The following is a 17,214-nucleotide window of genomic DNA, read 5'->3' as shown; positions in this document are numbered from 1 at the left end:
TGATTGTCCTTATACTGAATAGTCTGAAGTGACATGACTGGGCAACAGAGGCAACATGGTCAGAGAAGGTGGTCATCAATCATGACACCTAAGTTTCTTGCCATCTTATGTGCAAGAGAGAGTGTATCAGTTTTAATGTTGATGTTGTGATGTATGGTTTGTATGGCTGGGAAGACCAATAGTTCAAAGTTGTGTATCATCTGCGTAGCAGTGATATGAGAAGCCATGAGAGTGGATGATTGGGCCCAATGAGGTAATGTACACAGCAAAAAGAAGGGACCCCAGCACTGAGCCTTGGGGCACCCCTGTGGCAAGGCAATGAGATGCAGACTTGTGTCCTAGCCATGACACATTGAACAAACAAACACATTGAGGTAGAATTCAAACTACTCAAACTGCTTTGCCTGAAATGCCCATGTTTGAGAGTATGGGAAGTAGGATACTGACTGTGTCAAAAGCTGACAGGTCAAACCAGATTAGAACTGAGTAGGAGTAGCTGCTCTGGCAGATTTTAATGCTTCAGCCGGTTTTGGTGGAGTGGTTAGGATCAAGGAGGTCATTCTGTGATTTGTTTGAAGACTGCCCTTTCTATAGCCTTAGACAGAAAAGGTAGGAGTGAGACCGGGCGATAGTTCTCCTCCTGGGTGGGAGCAAGAGAAGGCAGCGGAGATACATGAGCCAGTTTGAATGCAGTTAGAAATGTATAAGAAGCCAGTGAAGTGTTAATTACATGTATAATTGCTAGTGTGATGGTGGGAGCTATGTCTTGGAGTAGGTTGTCAGTGAAGAAAGAACCAAATATGTCAGCTGTGAGGTTGGTAACTTGTGGAGTATTGAGTAGAGTTTTGAATGTGGAAAAGAGTTTTCGGTTGTCAGGGGTGCTGTACTGTAGATCTTATCATTGTAAAAAGCAGAGGTGTAAAGTCTGGCTTCAGAAAGTAAAAGTCTTACTGTGTATTTGTTGTACCTGAGCACAGGTGATTTCCCTAATTAGCTCATCTAGCTGTCTGAGGAGTTGTGCCAATTAGAATCAGCAGGTTTAGTGAATGGTTGGAGCAAATATGTGGCAGGACTTTTACTTTCTAAAGCCAGACTTTTACACCTCTTGTAAAAAACCGTCTTTGCAGCAGTGATCCTGAATGAGAAGGAGGGCAGACTGCAACAGTGCTGCTGGATAAGGAGGAGGACAGACTCTAATCTAATGACCAAATTCAGCCAATAAAAATGTCCAATCCAAAATAAAAGTAGTAGCTAGAGAAGTGCAAAGTAGTTTGTTTATATTTGAGTTTGATTGAATTTTGTAGTTGTCACAAACATTTTACATGAATTTCAGTAAGGGTAAGGTACAGTATCAAATTAAAGTACCATTGAATACCGACAACGAACGCCAGGAACAGGTATCAATATGCTTGTCTATGAATCTTGTCAGGTGGTGGAACCAGGTAAAATACTCATGTATCAAGAAAGAACCAAGAAATAGTAAATTAAAGAAATATAAAAACGAATTTATCCCAGCTGCAATTAAGATGCTAAACAGTAACAAATGACTGTATTATTATTAGTATTATGCAATTTACTTATTGGGCTTAGCCTACTGTAGCCCTGATTGCTGTTGGTCTACACTTTTACCCCTGTGTTGTGCACATTCTGCTGAACTGCAGCTATTTTTGTTGTGAATGATGCAGTGAAGCATGTTTGTATGATCTACTTCAGTGTATATTTTAAGTGGTATGTTGCAAGTTTGCGTACACTTTATCTTATCTTATCTTAACACATTTTTAACCATTTGTTCACTTTAACCTGCATTTGGCATTCTGAATCACCTACCTGAGGGTAGCAACGCTATTTACTGATTCAGTATCTGGGTAGGATCATCTAGAATTGTATGTGCCTCCCTGAGCACTGATTTTTCATACAGTGACTGTAGGTACACCGTAACACTGTTCTTGGTGCCCTACAATTTTCAAAACTGTATTGACCAGACGCCCTAACTTGGAATTTAACTGAACTGAAAGATTACCATACATAAGGTTTGCATACTATTGCATCACACTCTCTAAAATCATTTGGAAAAACAAAAACAGGAGTTTGCTGTTGACACAATACAGTCTAATCCTTCTTAAGTTGTACAGGAATGAGTGCAGGATAAGGTTCACAGATTGATCTTGGGTCAGATATAATTTCTTCTGTTTTGTTGACATTAACAACCAAATGGTGAGCATTACACAAGTCTACAAACTGTTTAATTTCAGAATGGTAGGATGCTGTGTCTTGGTCCCTGTGTAATAAGCCAAGAATGGCAGTGTCATCAGAAAAGGTAACAATGTAATTTTGTGGGTGTTTACTCACACATTCATTGGTGTAAATAGTGAAAAGGACAGGGGAGTTCACACACCCCTGTGGGGTCTGAGCCTGCCTCATGTACTGTATTGTGTCCTATTAGTTAGAAAAGAATAATACCACTTAACAATAAAAGAGCTTACACCCATCTTTTTAGTGTCTGCAGTAAAATAAATGGCTGAATTGTGTTAAACGCTGAACTAAAATCTATAAGAAAAAAAGTAAACGTTTGTAGGCCTTAGTGTCCTCAAGGTGTTTTAGGACTAGGTGGGTGATGCTACTTATAGCGTCATCTGTACTCCTACCCTGTTTATAGGCAAACTGTCAGGGGTCTAACGCCCCCATTTACCTCAGTTTTTTAACAGACACCATATATTTCTCAAAACATTTAATTACAATGGATGTCAATGCTACAGGCCTAAAAGCATTCTTCTCTTTGGGACAGGGCTTCTTGGGGACTGGAGTGATAACAGTCTTTTTCCATAGGGCTGGGACAGTGTGAGAGTCAAACGATGCTGAAAGATAGGGCACCAGGCTGGGACAAGCTCCTCCACATATGTTTTTAGCAGGCGGGCAGAGATCCCATCTGGCCCCTACTACACTGCTGCTGGAGTAGTTGCTGTATCATTAACCAGTCCATCTCATGCCCTATGCTCATATCTGTGCTCAGGAAGTTTAGGACACTAATGCATTCTTTGGTAAAATCCTGAGTTTGAAATCTAAGGTAAAAGTAATTTAGTTCATTGGCTTTCATTTGATCATCTGTAGCTTAGCTATGTGTACCTCATGCTTGTTACCATGTTTGCAATGGCCTTCATTGAGTCCCAGAGTTTTTTCGAACTCATGGTGGTAAAGTGGCTCTCAACTACGTCCTTTTGCTGTCTCCTGGCTTTATTCACAGTTGGTTTAGTAACAGTTCCTTTTGTACCACTTTTAGCTAAGCTCTATCTTTATTTCTAAAAGCTGCCTTTTTCGGTTGATGCAATCTTTTATGTCCTTGGTTACAGTCTGTGTCATGACAAAAACATTTAAGTCTGTGCACAGGAAGCATCCTTTTAGTGTTTCTAGTGTTGTACCTAATTATTCTGTTTAACAATATACTTTTTAAAATTGTACCTAATTAAATTGTACCTAATTATTCTGTTTAACAATATACTTTTTTAAATTGTAAAGTATTTATTCACATTTTAAATGTAAAGATGGATAAAGTTGGAAAACCAAAATACCCAACCCCTACAATAAAGTATTCATAAGATACTTTTAATAACACTTGTGTGTCTAGTTGTCATAATCCGTCTAGCATATATAAATATATGTGACCTGACAGACAGGAACGTCAGAATGTATAGAAAGTTGTACAGTGGTGCACAGCTCTGACCAAGGGGTGTTTTACTGTATATTGGTCATTTTCCATTTACACAATGCTGTAAAAGTCTTTGTTTTGTATCCACTGTCTTGCACTCAACCCCCTCCACACACAATAATGTGTAACTTTGTAGTTTTGAAATAGAAAATAGAGCTATTGCACAAAACAATTTGCACATTGTTCATTAGGAAATACAGAGTAAAAACAGAGCAAACGGTCAGATTGACAACAAGACAAAACAGTTTGACTACCTTGACATAAACAATGGCATCATGGCATTTTGATTGCACTGACCATTTCATTTGCATAAATATTTACTAAAGCATTGCTATTTGTTCTAGATGGGGAGGAACTGCTGCAATGATGTGCACCAGTGATAAGATGATATGGAGTTTGAGAATTACAATTCTGATCTGAGAAATGTGGCAAAGCAACTGAGAAAAACTGTCATTAGTGCAAAGTCTGTGTCATTTGTTGAAACTTTACATATGTTATAGCATGTGTAAAAAAGGCAAACAAGCATATCACAGCATGAACTGTATTCTTTCCCCCTATCAAGATGTACCTGTCATTGACATGTAAGACCTAAAATACTGTAAGCACTTAGACCAGACAAAGTTAGACATTCAAGTACAGCTTAGGCTACTTGTCTATTTGTATTGACATAGACCTACAGTAAGCACCTGGACTAGTCAGCTTTTGTATTGCCTCTTCACAAAATGACCGATAGGCTACAAAACAGTACAGCCTCTTTGATCCATGCTTGCAAATAGCAACACAGAGGTGGTATCGTTTATGGATAAGGAGTGATTGCTGATTGAAGAATTGTGCAAAGAAGTTTCACTCACAGACATTAGAGATTCATGATTATGCAAGTAATATCTGATAGCTGCATAGATTTCTCCCATTTGTTGAGTTGGATTTAAAAAGCTTGTTGTCCTCCATGGCTTAGGTCTGAGAGAACTAATAAAATCTGAGGTGATAACCATGAACTTGATAGCACTCTAGGGGTCTCCACCCACAACTCATTTCAAAAGCTAACAGTTTTATTTCAGTTAATCCAATAGAGTTTGAAGAGTCTTTCTATGAGAGCTATGTTAAATGTTTTGAAAAAGGGTGTGAAGATGTGGAACCAATGAAAAAGTGTAAACACATTTGCAAGAGATGACGTCTGCTGTGCGAAGAAGGTGAAGATGAAGATCAAGTGAATCCCAGTTTCATTAAGTGCATCTTAGCAATGGAGAAAAAAGTAAACAAATCGTTGTTCTGCTCCTGAACTGACAAATTATCATAGGCCTACAAAAATTAAGAGGTTATCTGGTCAAACAACAGCACGAAGATTCCTCTTAATTGCTTAATCTAAATACATGACAGAATGACTCTCAAAGAGGTGAACTCTAGCATGTTTTTTTATCTTCAGAAAAGAGTATGTTCATTCACACACAAAATACCAGAGCACTCAAGAGATGACCCCTTGTTACGACATGCCCCCTGTTGCCATGACAGCAAAACCCAGTATGCTTTTTGCTTACCCCATTGCAACATTTTATTATGGCATAAAATCCCTCACCACCAGCACTGCCCATGAAAGAGAGTGCCCACCATAACTACTGTAAGTAAGTTCAGCCATCACTAAGCAACCAAATGAAATTTTCATTTGGGCTTTTCCATTTTTTATTAATCGTACATATAGGCCTAGCACCTTTATGGTTAAGCTTTTCAACAAAGTGAATAGTAGTTTTCTTCAGTTCATTGAAACCCTTTAAATTTGAAATAGAAATGTTGGTTCTATAAATGAGCCTACAACTGACTGTGTGCACAATGGAAAGCATCAAGGCTATTGCTAGGCCTATTTCTAGTTATTTAATTTGCATTACCTTTTAAAGTGTTCATTCTTGTATATGCACATTTTTATATCACAAAATGAACATATGGTAAACAAAAACATCTTGCACATCAAATAAGTAGTTAAGACACACATGAGCGTTTCTAAATCTTGAAAGGGTTACACTTTACCTGACAGTATCGACATAAGAATGACATGACACTGTCATGAACATGTCATAAACAAGTCATAAACGTTTATGACATAACGATTCTGTTAATAAGTGACATTCGGTTTTTGTCATAACAAGTTAGGGTTAGGATTAGGGTTAGGTTTAAGGTTAGGGTTAGGGATAGAGTTAGGGTTAGTGTTAGGATTAGGATTAGGGTTATGATTCATGTGTAATGACAGTGTCGATACTGTCAAGTAAAGTGTTATTATTATTATTATTATCATTATTATTATTATTATTATTATTATTATTATTATTATTATTATTACAGGACAATTAAACAGACTGTATGTCTAATTGTGTAAAATGGACAAAAGCACTCAGGACAGTGAGGACATGTGTGTATGCTGAGACAGCTCATGCTCGGGGTCGCCTGGCTCAGGTGCTGCGGGCTTCGCCCATGAATCAGCCCCCTTTCACCGATTGGTCACGCTTGCCTCGGGTGCCTGAGGTAGCACGTGCCAGCTTGGCGTGGCCGAGCCTGTTTGTCAAACAGCTTCTTAGTGTCCACACCCCTCGCCCCTCTCCTGTCCCGGCCCACCAGCCTGCTGCTGCCGCCCCTCACGGCCAGCCCTGGCAGACCAGAATAGCCGCTGAACAGCGCTGAGAGGCGTCCAGGGTCTCCTCAGGACCAACAGAAATGAGAGCAGGGACTACAGAGGTGTGCAGGCCTATTATTTCAGCATTGTGTGTGTGTGTGTGTGTGTGTGTGTGTGTGTGTGTGTGTGTGTTGTGTTTGTGTTTGTGTGTGTTGAGGAGGGGGTCTTTCTTGCTGCTTTACTATCATCAGGAGTTCAAGCTGAATGAAACAGGCAGGTGTAAAATATGTACAGGCTTTATGCTCAAACACACACACACACACACACTGCACATTAGGCAGGCTCCTGTCACTCAGCGCAGTCCCCCTGTGTGAGTTTAATGGTGTTCTGAAGTGTTTAACCTCCAGCCACAGAGGACAGGGTCAGCGCAGCGCCACATTTCCATGGTTAGGAGGAGGCAAATGGAACCAATAAGCCCCTATCCACATCAGTCTGGAGGGCTGGACAACCCTGCTCCCAATATTTCACGCTAGCATTGCTTCCTGTAATGCGAGAGTTATATGCACAATGGAATGAAGGAAGAATATGTATGGCCTAGAAACAATAGTGGAGGTACAGTATGGAGGTAGAGATGAATTTAATTATAAATCATTTTAAAGCCACTGAGTGGGTGATGAGTAATAACAGAAATGTAACCTTTCTTTCTTTCTTTTTTTCTAACTTTCTTTCTTCCTTTCTTTCTTTCTTTCTTTCTTTCTTTCTTTCTATTACTTTCCCCATTTCACTTTCATTCATTCACTCGTTTCTTCTCTTTCCATTACTTTTCCAGCTTTTCATCTCTTTTATCCACTTGTCCTTTCTTCCTTTCTTCCATTCTTTCTTTCCTTCTCTCCTGTCCCCCTCTCTCTGTTAATGCTGATGGCGAGAGGCTCCGTGGCTGAGCGGCTTTAGATGAATGACTGGGCTCTTTATAATACGGCCGGGCTTAGGGTAGTGGAGGGGAGAGGAGGCTTGCTGTGCACCGCAAGCAGTGAACGGGCAGCTGAAACTAAATTACAGAACTGTTCTCTCTCATGCGCTAGCAAGTATCATGATCTAATGCACACATGCACACACATGCATGCGTGCATGCACACACACACACGAGAGAGAACACACACACACACACAAATGGCAACATAGCTAAACTAGTTAATAGTATTAATCTGTTGAAAAACAGCACATGTGAATTGTGAATTCTTTGTGACATTTGGCTGAACTGGTGCCGTCTCAGCTATGGCACCATGTGCCCAGCTGGTGTGTGTGTGTGTGTGCCAGCCTACTCTGTCTTTGTCTAGTCCCTGGTTCTGAAGAGTGGTGCTTTTAAGTGGAACTGTTCCTCTGTCACCTCAATCAGCAGTGCCAAATGGTCCTGCGCTGATGGAGGTCCGAACGCATCGTTTTTTTCCCCCACTGAAACACTGAACATGAAGCATGCAGGGAACTTTTTGCTTCATTTACTTTTTGCTTCATTTATGTTATTTTCGGGGGTTTTCCAGAGTGCGGATATCAATGTCTAAGAGTATGTGTGAGAATATGAATGTGCTTGTGTACTACATTGGATTAGATTGTATGCCTTTTTGTATGTGAGCGTCTGACTTTTGGTGAATATTTTGAGTTTATCCTTTATATACAAATTTGTATTGTATGGTGCTAATGTATCGTGTGTGTGTGTGTATTTATGTTTATGTGTGTGTGTGTGTGTGTGTGTGTGTGTTTGTGTGTGTGTGTGTTTGTGTGTGTCTTCATTTATGTTACAGAAATTTACTTGAATGTGTTTGTATTACTTGTGTGTCTTTTCGCATGCTAATTTGTATGTTGTTGTGTATGTGTATGTGTGTATGTGTGTGTGCATGTGCACAAGCGAGCGGATGCTTGAAGAGATTCTGCTGAGCATCACAGAGCGCAGGCCAGATAAGCAGACTGGCAGCATCAGAGGGGAGCCAGCGGCATTTGCATAATTATGCCCCTGCTTCCTGGAGCGGCATTGAGAAACCCTGTGCCGACCTCTATCGACCTTTCATGAACCCGAATACTGAGCAGCACTGGGACACACAGGACAGAGAAAAGGAACAGACCTGTAATTACTAGAAGTGTGTGTGTGTGTGTGTGTAGTGTGTAGTGTCTGTGTGTGTGTGTGTGTGAGCAATAGATGTCTTTGGTGTTTGTGTAAGCATGTATGCTATATTATCTTTACGAAATGAAAAAGCCTAAAGTCCCTCCATAGACAGTTTGTCTTTAACTGAACTGCATGTATGTTGATGATGTGTATCTATATGTCATGTGCGTGGATGTGTTAGCGTGTGTATTTGGTAAAGACGTAGCCGTACGTGCTCCCATGGCCCACGCAACACAGAGTTCCACCACTGCAGCACAAGGCTTAGCTCTTGGCTAGTGTAAAGCAAAACATAAACATTTCTCTTCATTGTCTCTAAATGGGGGATTTGTTTCATGTTCCCTTCGCGCTGTCCAGAGGGCTGCAGCCGCTCTATAATCAGCCTCTAATGCGAGAGGCCTCTTCTCTCATTGGAAATTCATTCTCAACAGCTTGTTATTATCCAGGCCTCTGAATCTCTGAATAGATTTACAAGCATTAAGAGCGGCCATTGTAGGGGACATGTGTGGAGGAGGTCCTGGGGCTTTTGTCTGGGCCCCAGTTTGGAATCAGCTGTCCTCCCTGTGAAGGGGGAGGAAAAAAGCCGTCTGGTTTGGGACTAGAGAAATATGTCACAGGTTTTTCAGGAATCACACACAATGGACGTGTGCCAGACTTGGCCCCTGTCACTCACTCCAAAACAAGCAGTTAACACACACACACACATACACACACAGACACAGACATACAGAGATAAACATGACATACACATGCAACAACAAACAAACACACAAGTGGGAATGTCTGTGAACCATTCAGATGCTGGTGACATTCCGAGGCTTTTTGCAGTTATTTTTTGTTCAGGCTTTTCTGGTTTGTGCCACTGCACATTAGTATCCAGCATAAGACAGTAACATGATGTTGATGATGTAACAGATGATGTTTTCATTTTTATTTTTTATGTATTTAAATGATTCTTTAGATTTATAAGAAAGGACCTTCACACCAAGATATAAATAATAAAGCACAGCAGCAAAAGGCCTGGTCTCAGCTTCTGATGCTATGGCTCCTGAGATTGTCATCTTACCGGGTAAGTCCTCTAAGTAGTTTGGTTATTTTGTCAGCAATTTGTATGTGCAAGTCATGCACATATCCAATGTGCATGTATGTGTACATAAATCCATGTTACCTGTGCATGCACATGTGTGTGTGTGTGTGTGTGTGTGTGTGTGTGTTTTAGTATACGTGTGTTTGTGCACACACACACACACACACACACACACACACACACACACACACACATCTGCTTTTACCCTGTAGCAAATCTTTTCCTGTTGACTTTTTCCCCCCTGTGCGCGTGTCCCTGACAGCAGCACCTGCCGTACTGGAAAATGCCTTAAGGTTTGTTTGACTTGCCAGGGGCTGCGGAGGGCAGTGAGGGGAGGGGCGAGCAAGTGAGGGAGAGAGAGAAAGCGAGCGGAGAGAAAGAGAGTGTTTACTTTCCTCTCCCTCCTTTTGTCTCGCGCCGAGGCAGATAAGAGGAGGCACGCGCGGGGCAGCACTCGTCTGTCAGGCCAGCTGAAAGAGTGCCTGTTCACTTCTTTCACTTCTTTTATTTCCCCCCCCTTTCTTTTCAGGGAGGAGGGGGTAAACAGCAGACGGGGCGGGCAGACAAAAGCGAAGGAGAGGAAACCTGGAGATGCGTGGGTGGTGGTGGTGTGTGTGTGTGTGTGTGTGTGTGTGTGTGTGTGTGTTTGTGTGTGTGGGGGGTGGGTGGACGGAACGCAACACACAGGGCAGGTGTGCTCATGTTTGGCCTCGCTGATTTATGTGCTCCCCCTGTCCAACGCAGAGGTGCTTACTTTTCAATCCATTCCTGGCCTGTGGTCCAGATAAAAAGGGACAGCAGTGGAAACACAATCGTGGTGTTTGCAAACCGCAAATAAGTGTCAGCAGATGCACGCGAGACTAAAGATACCTACTGGCATTCTGTCTGCGTCGCACACCTACCAATCATTGCAATCTCTCGGTCCTTGTGACAGTGGCTAATCATGATGGATACTAGATGCAAACGGGGCTTTAATGACAAAATCTGGTAACTGGCAGAGGCCTGCGGTGGCGGTGGTGGTGGGCCCATCCATGCGAGCCGAGTTCTGGCCAGGCCTACACCAGACCAGCGCCGGTCACTGGGCCAGACCGCCAAGGCCAGACCTCAGTGGGCACGGGGCTGATTGGAGTGGCCAGACGTGCGGTCAGGCTGGTGGTGGTCCGGTGGTGTGTGTGGTCAGTAAGTCAGTGAGGATGGGCGCTTCGCTGTGGTCTGCTGCACGTGGCCAGCGCGGGGCAGTGGGGCGGGCGGGCCGGGCGGGCAGGAGGGGGGTGGAGGGTGCGCTGCTGGACCCAGGTCCAGGGCTGGGCGCCACTCAGCTGTGCTGGAGCTGGAGGGGGAGCTGGATGGAGAGTGACCACAGATGCCCTCCATGTCCAATTAAACAATGCCACATGCACACCCAGATAGAGACACATACACCCACACACACACACACACACACACACAATCACAGCCGTGGATGCGCACATACACACACATGGCATCTAAACACACACATACATGCAAGACATATATATATGCTTATGTTTGTGCACACAGAAACACATCTAAAAATAATTTCACACACACACACACAAGCAAACATGTGGTAGCAGTGTTCTAGATAGTATACTCCTATGCAGAACTGTGGAAAGAGATACTACAATTGTTCTGTACACCTCCTGATGACCACCTACATGAAGGCAAATACATGATTTCATTATAATTACTTTTTATTATCATCTAGTTATCTTTTTCCTCTGACTCTGCCTCTGTCTACATGTGCCTGTGTGTGTGTGTCTGGTCTGGGCCCCTGCTTGCAGTACAGTAAGGTGAGGCAGCGACAGCGCTGTTTGTGTTTGAGGGTCTTTATCTGCTTCTCTTATGGCCTCTCGCTCTGCAGCTGCCACCCACCTGTCACTCACATAGGGAGTGGCATAGGGGGCGGGGCTAGTGTGTGTTAGTTTCAGTGTGTGTGTGTGTGTGTGTGTGTGTGTGTGTTGGTATATCAGAGTTTCTCTATTTGTGTGTATAGATAGATCAGGGGAAAAAGGTGAAGTGATGGAATGTTTTCAGTAAGTTAGACGACTAGCACGTTCTGGGGAACCACCTTGGTAAACCACCAGCATTGTGGACGCTGACAGGGAAATGTTGACCACACCCAATCCTTTTGATGGGGCTTTTTTCCCCCCCTCTATTTCTCTTCTCCCGCCTACATTAAAACCCACAGTAGTATGTTTTCTTCATATCAGTTGATTATTCTCTTTCACACCACAACCAAATGTCACAGGGGGTGACTACTCACACACACACACACACACACACACACACACAAAAACTGTGAGTGCCACCAATCCATCCAACTGACGCAATATCCATTCACCATCTGCTATTTCTTCATGCATGTTTTGATAATAGGGCTTTCAGAGGTTGGAAAATGACAGTTGGCTTAGTCAGTACATGTCCATGCTATACACAGCGCTGTTGTATCCCGCAGGACGCTCTCTCTCTCTCGCAGCTAACATAGCAGTACTTTACTGGCGGCAGACCCTTGGGTTTTTCCATTCAGGGGAACTGGTTGCCATGGCGAGGGGCAGGTGTAACCCAGGTGTGCAGAGGTCCCTGAGCAGCACCTTTCTACTTATAGTGCATCTGAGGGTTACAGATAAAAGCTCTGTCCAAGAGTGGCCAGGACAGACTCGACCTCCAAGGCTATTTGTCCCCCAAAATGTTCTCTTTTATGGCCACGGCCAAAGTGCATGCTTCATTATATATGTATACGGTGAACATCACAGTATCAGATGGACAAGGACTTCACATGCTCAATAAATATGCAAGATTCCAAAACTTTCCTATTACCTTCCTATAACCTTCCTGTTATTTTCATGTAGATCAATCTAATCAAACACACACACACACACACACACACACACACATGCTTGTATACACATAGGCACACACAAGCATGCACGTGAACAAAAACACACACACACACACACACACACACACACATAAACACACAAATATGCGCACGCATGCACATAACCACTCGTGTGAACACGCACACACACCTGTTGTGTTTCTGGTCTGCGAGATGCAGAGAGATGACGATATTTCCTTTAATATGATAATAACACTGAACAGGCTTATTGCCTGTATTATTCCCTTGAGACTTGGGTCAGTAAGTTCAAAACACCAGAGGATCTTACACAAAGTAATACTGCTTCACTCAGGGAATGTATTCAGACACACAGCCAAGCAAATTCCATACTGTTCCCATGTTTTCACACAGATGTAACTTGTGCCTCTCTGCAGCATTGCCAGAGAAAGTATGGTTTCAATCACAAGCACTCAGTCAAGCACTGTGCACTCAGTCATGACTTGACTGTAATTTGTACTTGTTAGTTGTAAAGAACTCCTTTAAGGTCACTAGGTTTTTTGATCTGATCTGTATGAAAAGTGGAGCCATTAATGGGATGTTGGAGAAGCACTAATTGAGTGACCGAGAGTGAGCTGTTATCATGGGCAAAATTTGTTTATATGATATTTGTTGCTAGAAGTCTCTATATAGATGAGAGAAAAACATCTTAAACACAATATTAGTTCAACAAAATAATAACAACTGCTTATTAAACCACAGTGTTGTTGTTTATTTTTTATTATTTGGACACATAGCAAATACTGCAGACACATAGAAGCATGTTAAGAGCTAATGATTACAAAATAAGCTGCCGGTAAACAATGATTGTACCTAAAGGCAATGGGTGTTACAAGGTCATGTCTTGGATTGCAAGCTAGTACACTTCAACTTAATTGAAAGCATCTAAGCAAACTTAGACGACAAGTTTGACAGAGACAACATTTGGCTATGTCAATGAAAACAAAGTCAACACGACTCACAAATTACTCTCACGAAACAATAAATATTTTCAATAAATAAATACATAAATAAATAAAAATAAATGTAAAGGTAAATGTATTGCAATTATATAAAAATAATAAATGTAGGCTACGATTTGTGACAAACGCATTGATGATAAATAAGACGTCCAAACAATCACTTGACAGGATACATGATTAAGGCAATTGTACAGCAGAAGATAATGTAGAGAACTCTATTTCAAGGCATTTGTGGCTACACTAAAAGGCCCAGGGAATATTTCCGGAATGTAAAATGTTTTTTTTTTGTCTGGAAAAGCTAAATTCCAATGTCCACAGATTCACAAGCTATGTTAAAGCTAGTAAAGTGATAAGTACATTTACGGCCTGTGAATTAAAAAGGCATTTTTCTCACGACATCACAGCTAGGATATCCCTCTCTTAGGTCTAGAAGCTAATGCGTAATCGCAAATGTGCAGAGATCCTAGAAAAATAATTTAACAGTCTAGTTTTACTCTCCAGATAAACTAAGTTACGTCAGAAAATATAGCATTCAAGTTCATTGGAGGATTTTAACATCCTGTTGCTGTTTAAAGAGTCACCTTGCGCTGTGAAACTCGTGACGTCGGTTCCATGAGAAGGCACTGTTTTGAGTAGTAATTTAGCAGGCTGGGCGCACAGGCATCTGTAACAGGATGACTTGGCGATTTTCCGACGGGTGACATTTGTTGATGTGTCGCGTTAGTCCCGGGGAGCTGTAGAACATCGCAGGGCAGTATTTGCAGGGGTACACCTGTGAGGAGTGCTGGAGGCGAACGTGCCTCTCTTGACTCACTCTGCTGGGAAAGTTCTCGCCACAAACCGGGCACAAGTGACACTCAGAAGAACTGAGATTCAGCGGTACTTGGTTTTGTGCCTGATCTAAAGCGAACGGTGTCTTCGCTTTGCCCTCGCTCTGGGCTGTCAGGCCAGCATCTTGGCTTTGGGAGGCGTGATGAGACAAAATGTGCTTCCTCAAATAAGCTTGACGTTTGAACTTTTTCCCGCAGTGGTGACAATCGTATAGCCCATCTTCAGATCCCGACTCTGACAGCCCGGGGCTGGGTGTGTCTCTGTCACTCGCAAGCTCCGCGCGCACGGTATCCTTGGCAATCTCGGTCGACGCACCCTTGTCCCCGGCGGGCATTTTGGTGACCTCCGATTTGGGGTTTTGGTTTCCAGAAACCATCGTTGCATTTTGAGGTTTCGGCTTGTGCCAGCGTCTGTGGGACGCCAGGTTAGCGGGGCAGCTGAAGACCTTGTCACACTCCGGACACCTGTACTCGACTCTGACGATGCGCGAGCACTTGTGCTGGGCTAAAGCGAACGGGTCGACGTATGCCTCTCGGCATAACTGACAGACAAACTCTCCGAGAGGCTTATCGCCCGCGGAAGGTGGCTGTGTGGGTTTCTGGTCGACCAGTGCCTCCTTTATTTTCAATCCGAGCACTGGTGAAGTTGTGACCTCATCCTCAAATTGCAGTTTCCTGATCGCTTTGGGTTTTTTAGGCGCTGGCCTGCTCTTGCGCTCGGTGTTGTCGGATGAAGGTCTTTTTGTTGTGTTGGTTGTAGCAGTTGTTGTTGGGACGCTGTTAGTGGTGCCGCTCCGGTTGCTGTTGCTGGTTCCGATTTTTAGGTCCACTGGTGCGAACAGGAGGTGATCTAAACTGTTGAGAGCCGCAGGTGTCGGGAATGACTCCGCGGAGACCGGTGAACCGAGGTTGAAGCGTCTCTCAAAATATGCCCGCTCATGTTCCTTGCTGACGGGCCGGGTGGGGCTGTATAATGCCTGGTACACTGCCTCCGGATTTCCGAACTGAACTGGTTTAGCATCCTGTCTGGATGTGTCCCGGGCGGGCTCACTATTTGGTGATGATGTTGCAGCACGAGGAGGGCTGGATGCGATCGTGCCGGATGTCAGAGCATTCGCCTGTGTCGGCAGGACCGGGAACTGTCCCTGTTCCTCCTCATCAGAGCGAACTCTGTAGGAAACAGGTGTTGCTTTCTTGTTCCTTTTCACTAAAAATCCTCGGGGCATCTTGGTGGTGAAGCAGAAGGCACTGTAGAAAAGGGGGATGCGAGAGACGAATGGTGTCAAAACAAAATCCCGAGTCTAGTGGATTGCAGACACCGATGATATTTCGGTTTTCTGTGGTCTCTCCGCGTCTCGCCGCTCTCCTCATGAAATGCTTTTCATCAGTAAGGCATAGCAGCACTCTTTTTAAGGAGAAATGATGACATTGTTCTCGCCCCTTGTTGCCACAACCTCAGCCAATCAGATGGAACTAAGATCCCTATGGATTTGTGAGTGGGAGGGTAGGAAGGCTTGGTGTCGGGTGAAAATGTAGGAGGATTTGCAGATTGCTAAGCAGATGTACCTGAGGTTTATTATATTACAATGCGCTCCGCGCCCCTTCCTTCCCGACAAGGGCACACGCCGGGACCCACCTCTTTTTACGGTCTGATGGGTTTCTATACAAATGCACACGTGCCTCGGCTTTGTGCGTCTCCTTTGGGGGGCTCTGATCTGTCCGTCACTACCAGACCATCAGAATCCCAAATTAAAAAGGGGAGGGGTTGCCCATCAACGGAAAATGACAACAAAGCAGTGCATCGTGTGGACAACAGCGTTCAAGAGTGCTTGCAATTCTATCGTCTGTTCTCTTAAAGCAAATAACTGACAGAAAAAACATGGGAGATAAATTACACATCCACAACAGATAAATACCAAAACAGATAAATTGTCTATATATTTTTTTTGTTTTGCATTTGAGCAAAGCGCCGACGGCGACATGTGTTTGATACGACAGTTGAATTCCGGACATATGAATCAGTCATCTTACGCATACATAATTAATAAAAGAGGGGGTCCCCTGCTTTGCATCACAAAAGCCACGCTTGTGCAGTCTGCACCCCGTATGCGGCTGAAAAGGAAATTGCACGGTAAAATAGGTTTCACAAGCAATCTGGCCAAGAGAGAGAGAGAGAGAAGCGTGAGGCGTAATCAGTTGGACAAAGATCTTCAAATGGGGCAAAGAACGATTACTGCTGGGTTATAAATGCACTGTCTCTCGGCCAAATCACTCTCTACCTAAAATCCACACGTCTAAGAAGTGATTATGATTATATTAATCCCTCAGTTATTGTTGTTTGACTGGACCCCTGACATGTGGACAATTAATTCTGCTGTAAACAGAACATGTCAAAACAGGTTTCCAAATGTTGTACATTATTAGGCTTGTAAACAGATCCTAAGGGTGGGTAGTAAGTTAATAATAGCCTATCAAGGTTAGCTCATCTTGATAGTTTTAAAAATACGTATTTCACAGGGTACACATGAATTTGTGAATTCTACAAAAGGTAAAACTATTGCAATACAATTATTTCAACATTTGGAAATCATCCAAACTCTAGTCACTCCATGTCGTCTTTCCATACTACGTGCCGCGAGCTCATTTTGACACATCCACTTGTCTGTAGGAATGATTATTTTCCAGGCACTCGAAAGCGCCGCATCAAGCTGCGGGCTGTGGGGCCTATTGTTCTGCTCATTAGCATAAAGCTGCTGCAGGGCGAAGTTAAATTAGTGCACTGTCAAAGAATTAAGACTGTCCTCCAGAATGCATTTTTGTTTTGTTTTGTACCCTCATCGAACCGTATTTGTTGCCAAGTATACTCAACAAACATTGCAACTCAGGACTGCTATGGAGTCCGGAATTCATTGATTTTAATGAAAAAGCAAGAAAACCGCTCAAATGTCTGGTAAAATG

At 43.1% G+C, this 17,214-nt stretch overlaps 1 protein-coding gene across 1 annotated transcript; it reads right to left on the bottom strand.

Annotated features, from left to right (window-relative positions):
• Window positions 1–13,168: 13,168 nt before the first annotated feature.
• On the bottom strand, window positions 13,169–15,852 carry insm1a (insulinoma-associated 1a). Its single transcript, XM_048250573.1, has one exon. It carries the CDS (start codon window positions 15,480–15,482, stop codon window positions 14,067–14,069), a length of 1,416 nt encoding a protein of 471 aa, XP_048106530.1. The 5' UTR covers window positions 15,483–15,852; the 3' UTR covers window positions 13,169–14,066.
• Window positions 15,853–17,214: the final 1,362 nt, after the last annotated feature.

The sequence above is a fragment of the Alosa alosa genome, chromosome 8, assembly GCF_017589495.1.
Source record: "Alosa alosa isolate M-15738 ecotype Scorff River chromosome 8, AALO_Geno_1.1, whole genome shotgun sequence".
NCBI classification, from domain to species: Eukaryota; Metazoa; Chordata; class Actinopteri; order Clupeiformes; family Clupeidae; genus Alosa; species Alosa alosa.
This window is presented reverse-complemented; position numbering and strand designations above follow the sequence as displayed.

Bases quoted from the DNA above. Each gene is read 5' to 3' on its own strand.
- insm1a (XM_048250573.1), bottom strand. From the start codon at position 15,482: ATGCCCCGAGGATTTTTAGTGAAAAGGAACAAGAAAGCAACACCTGTT.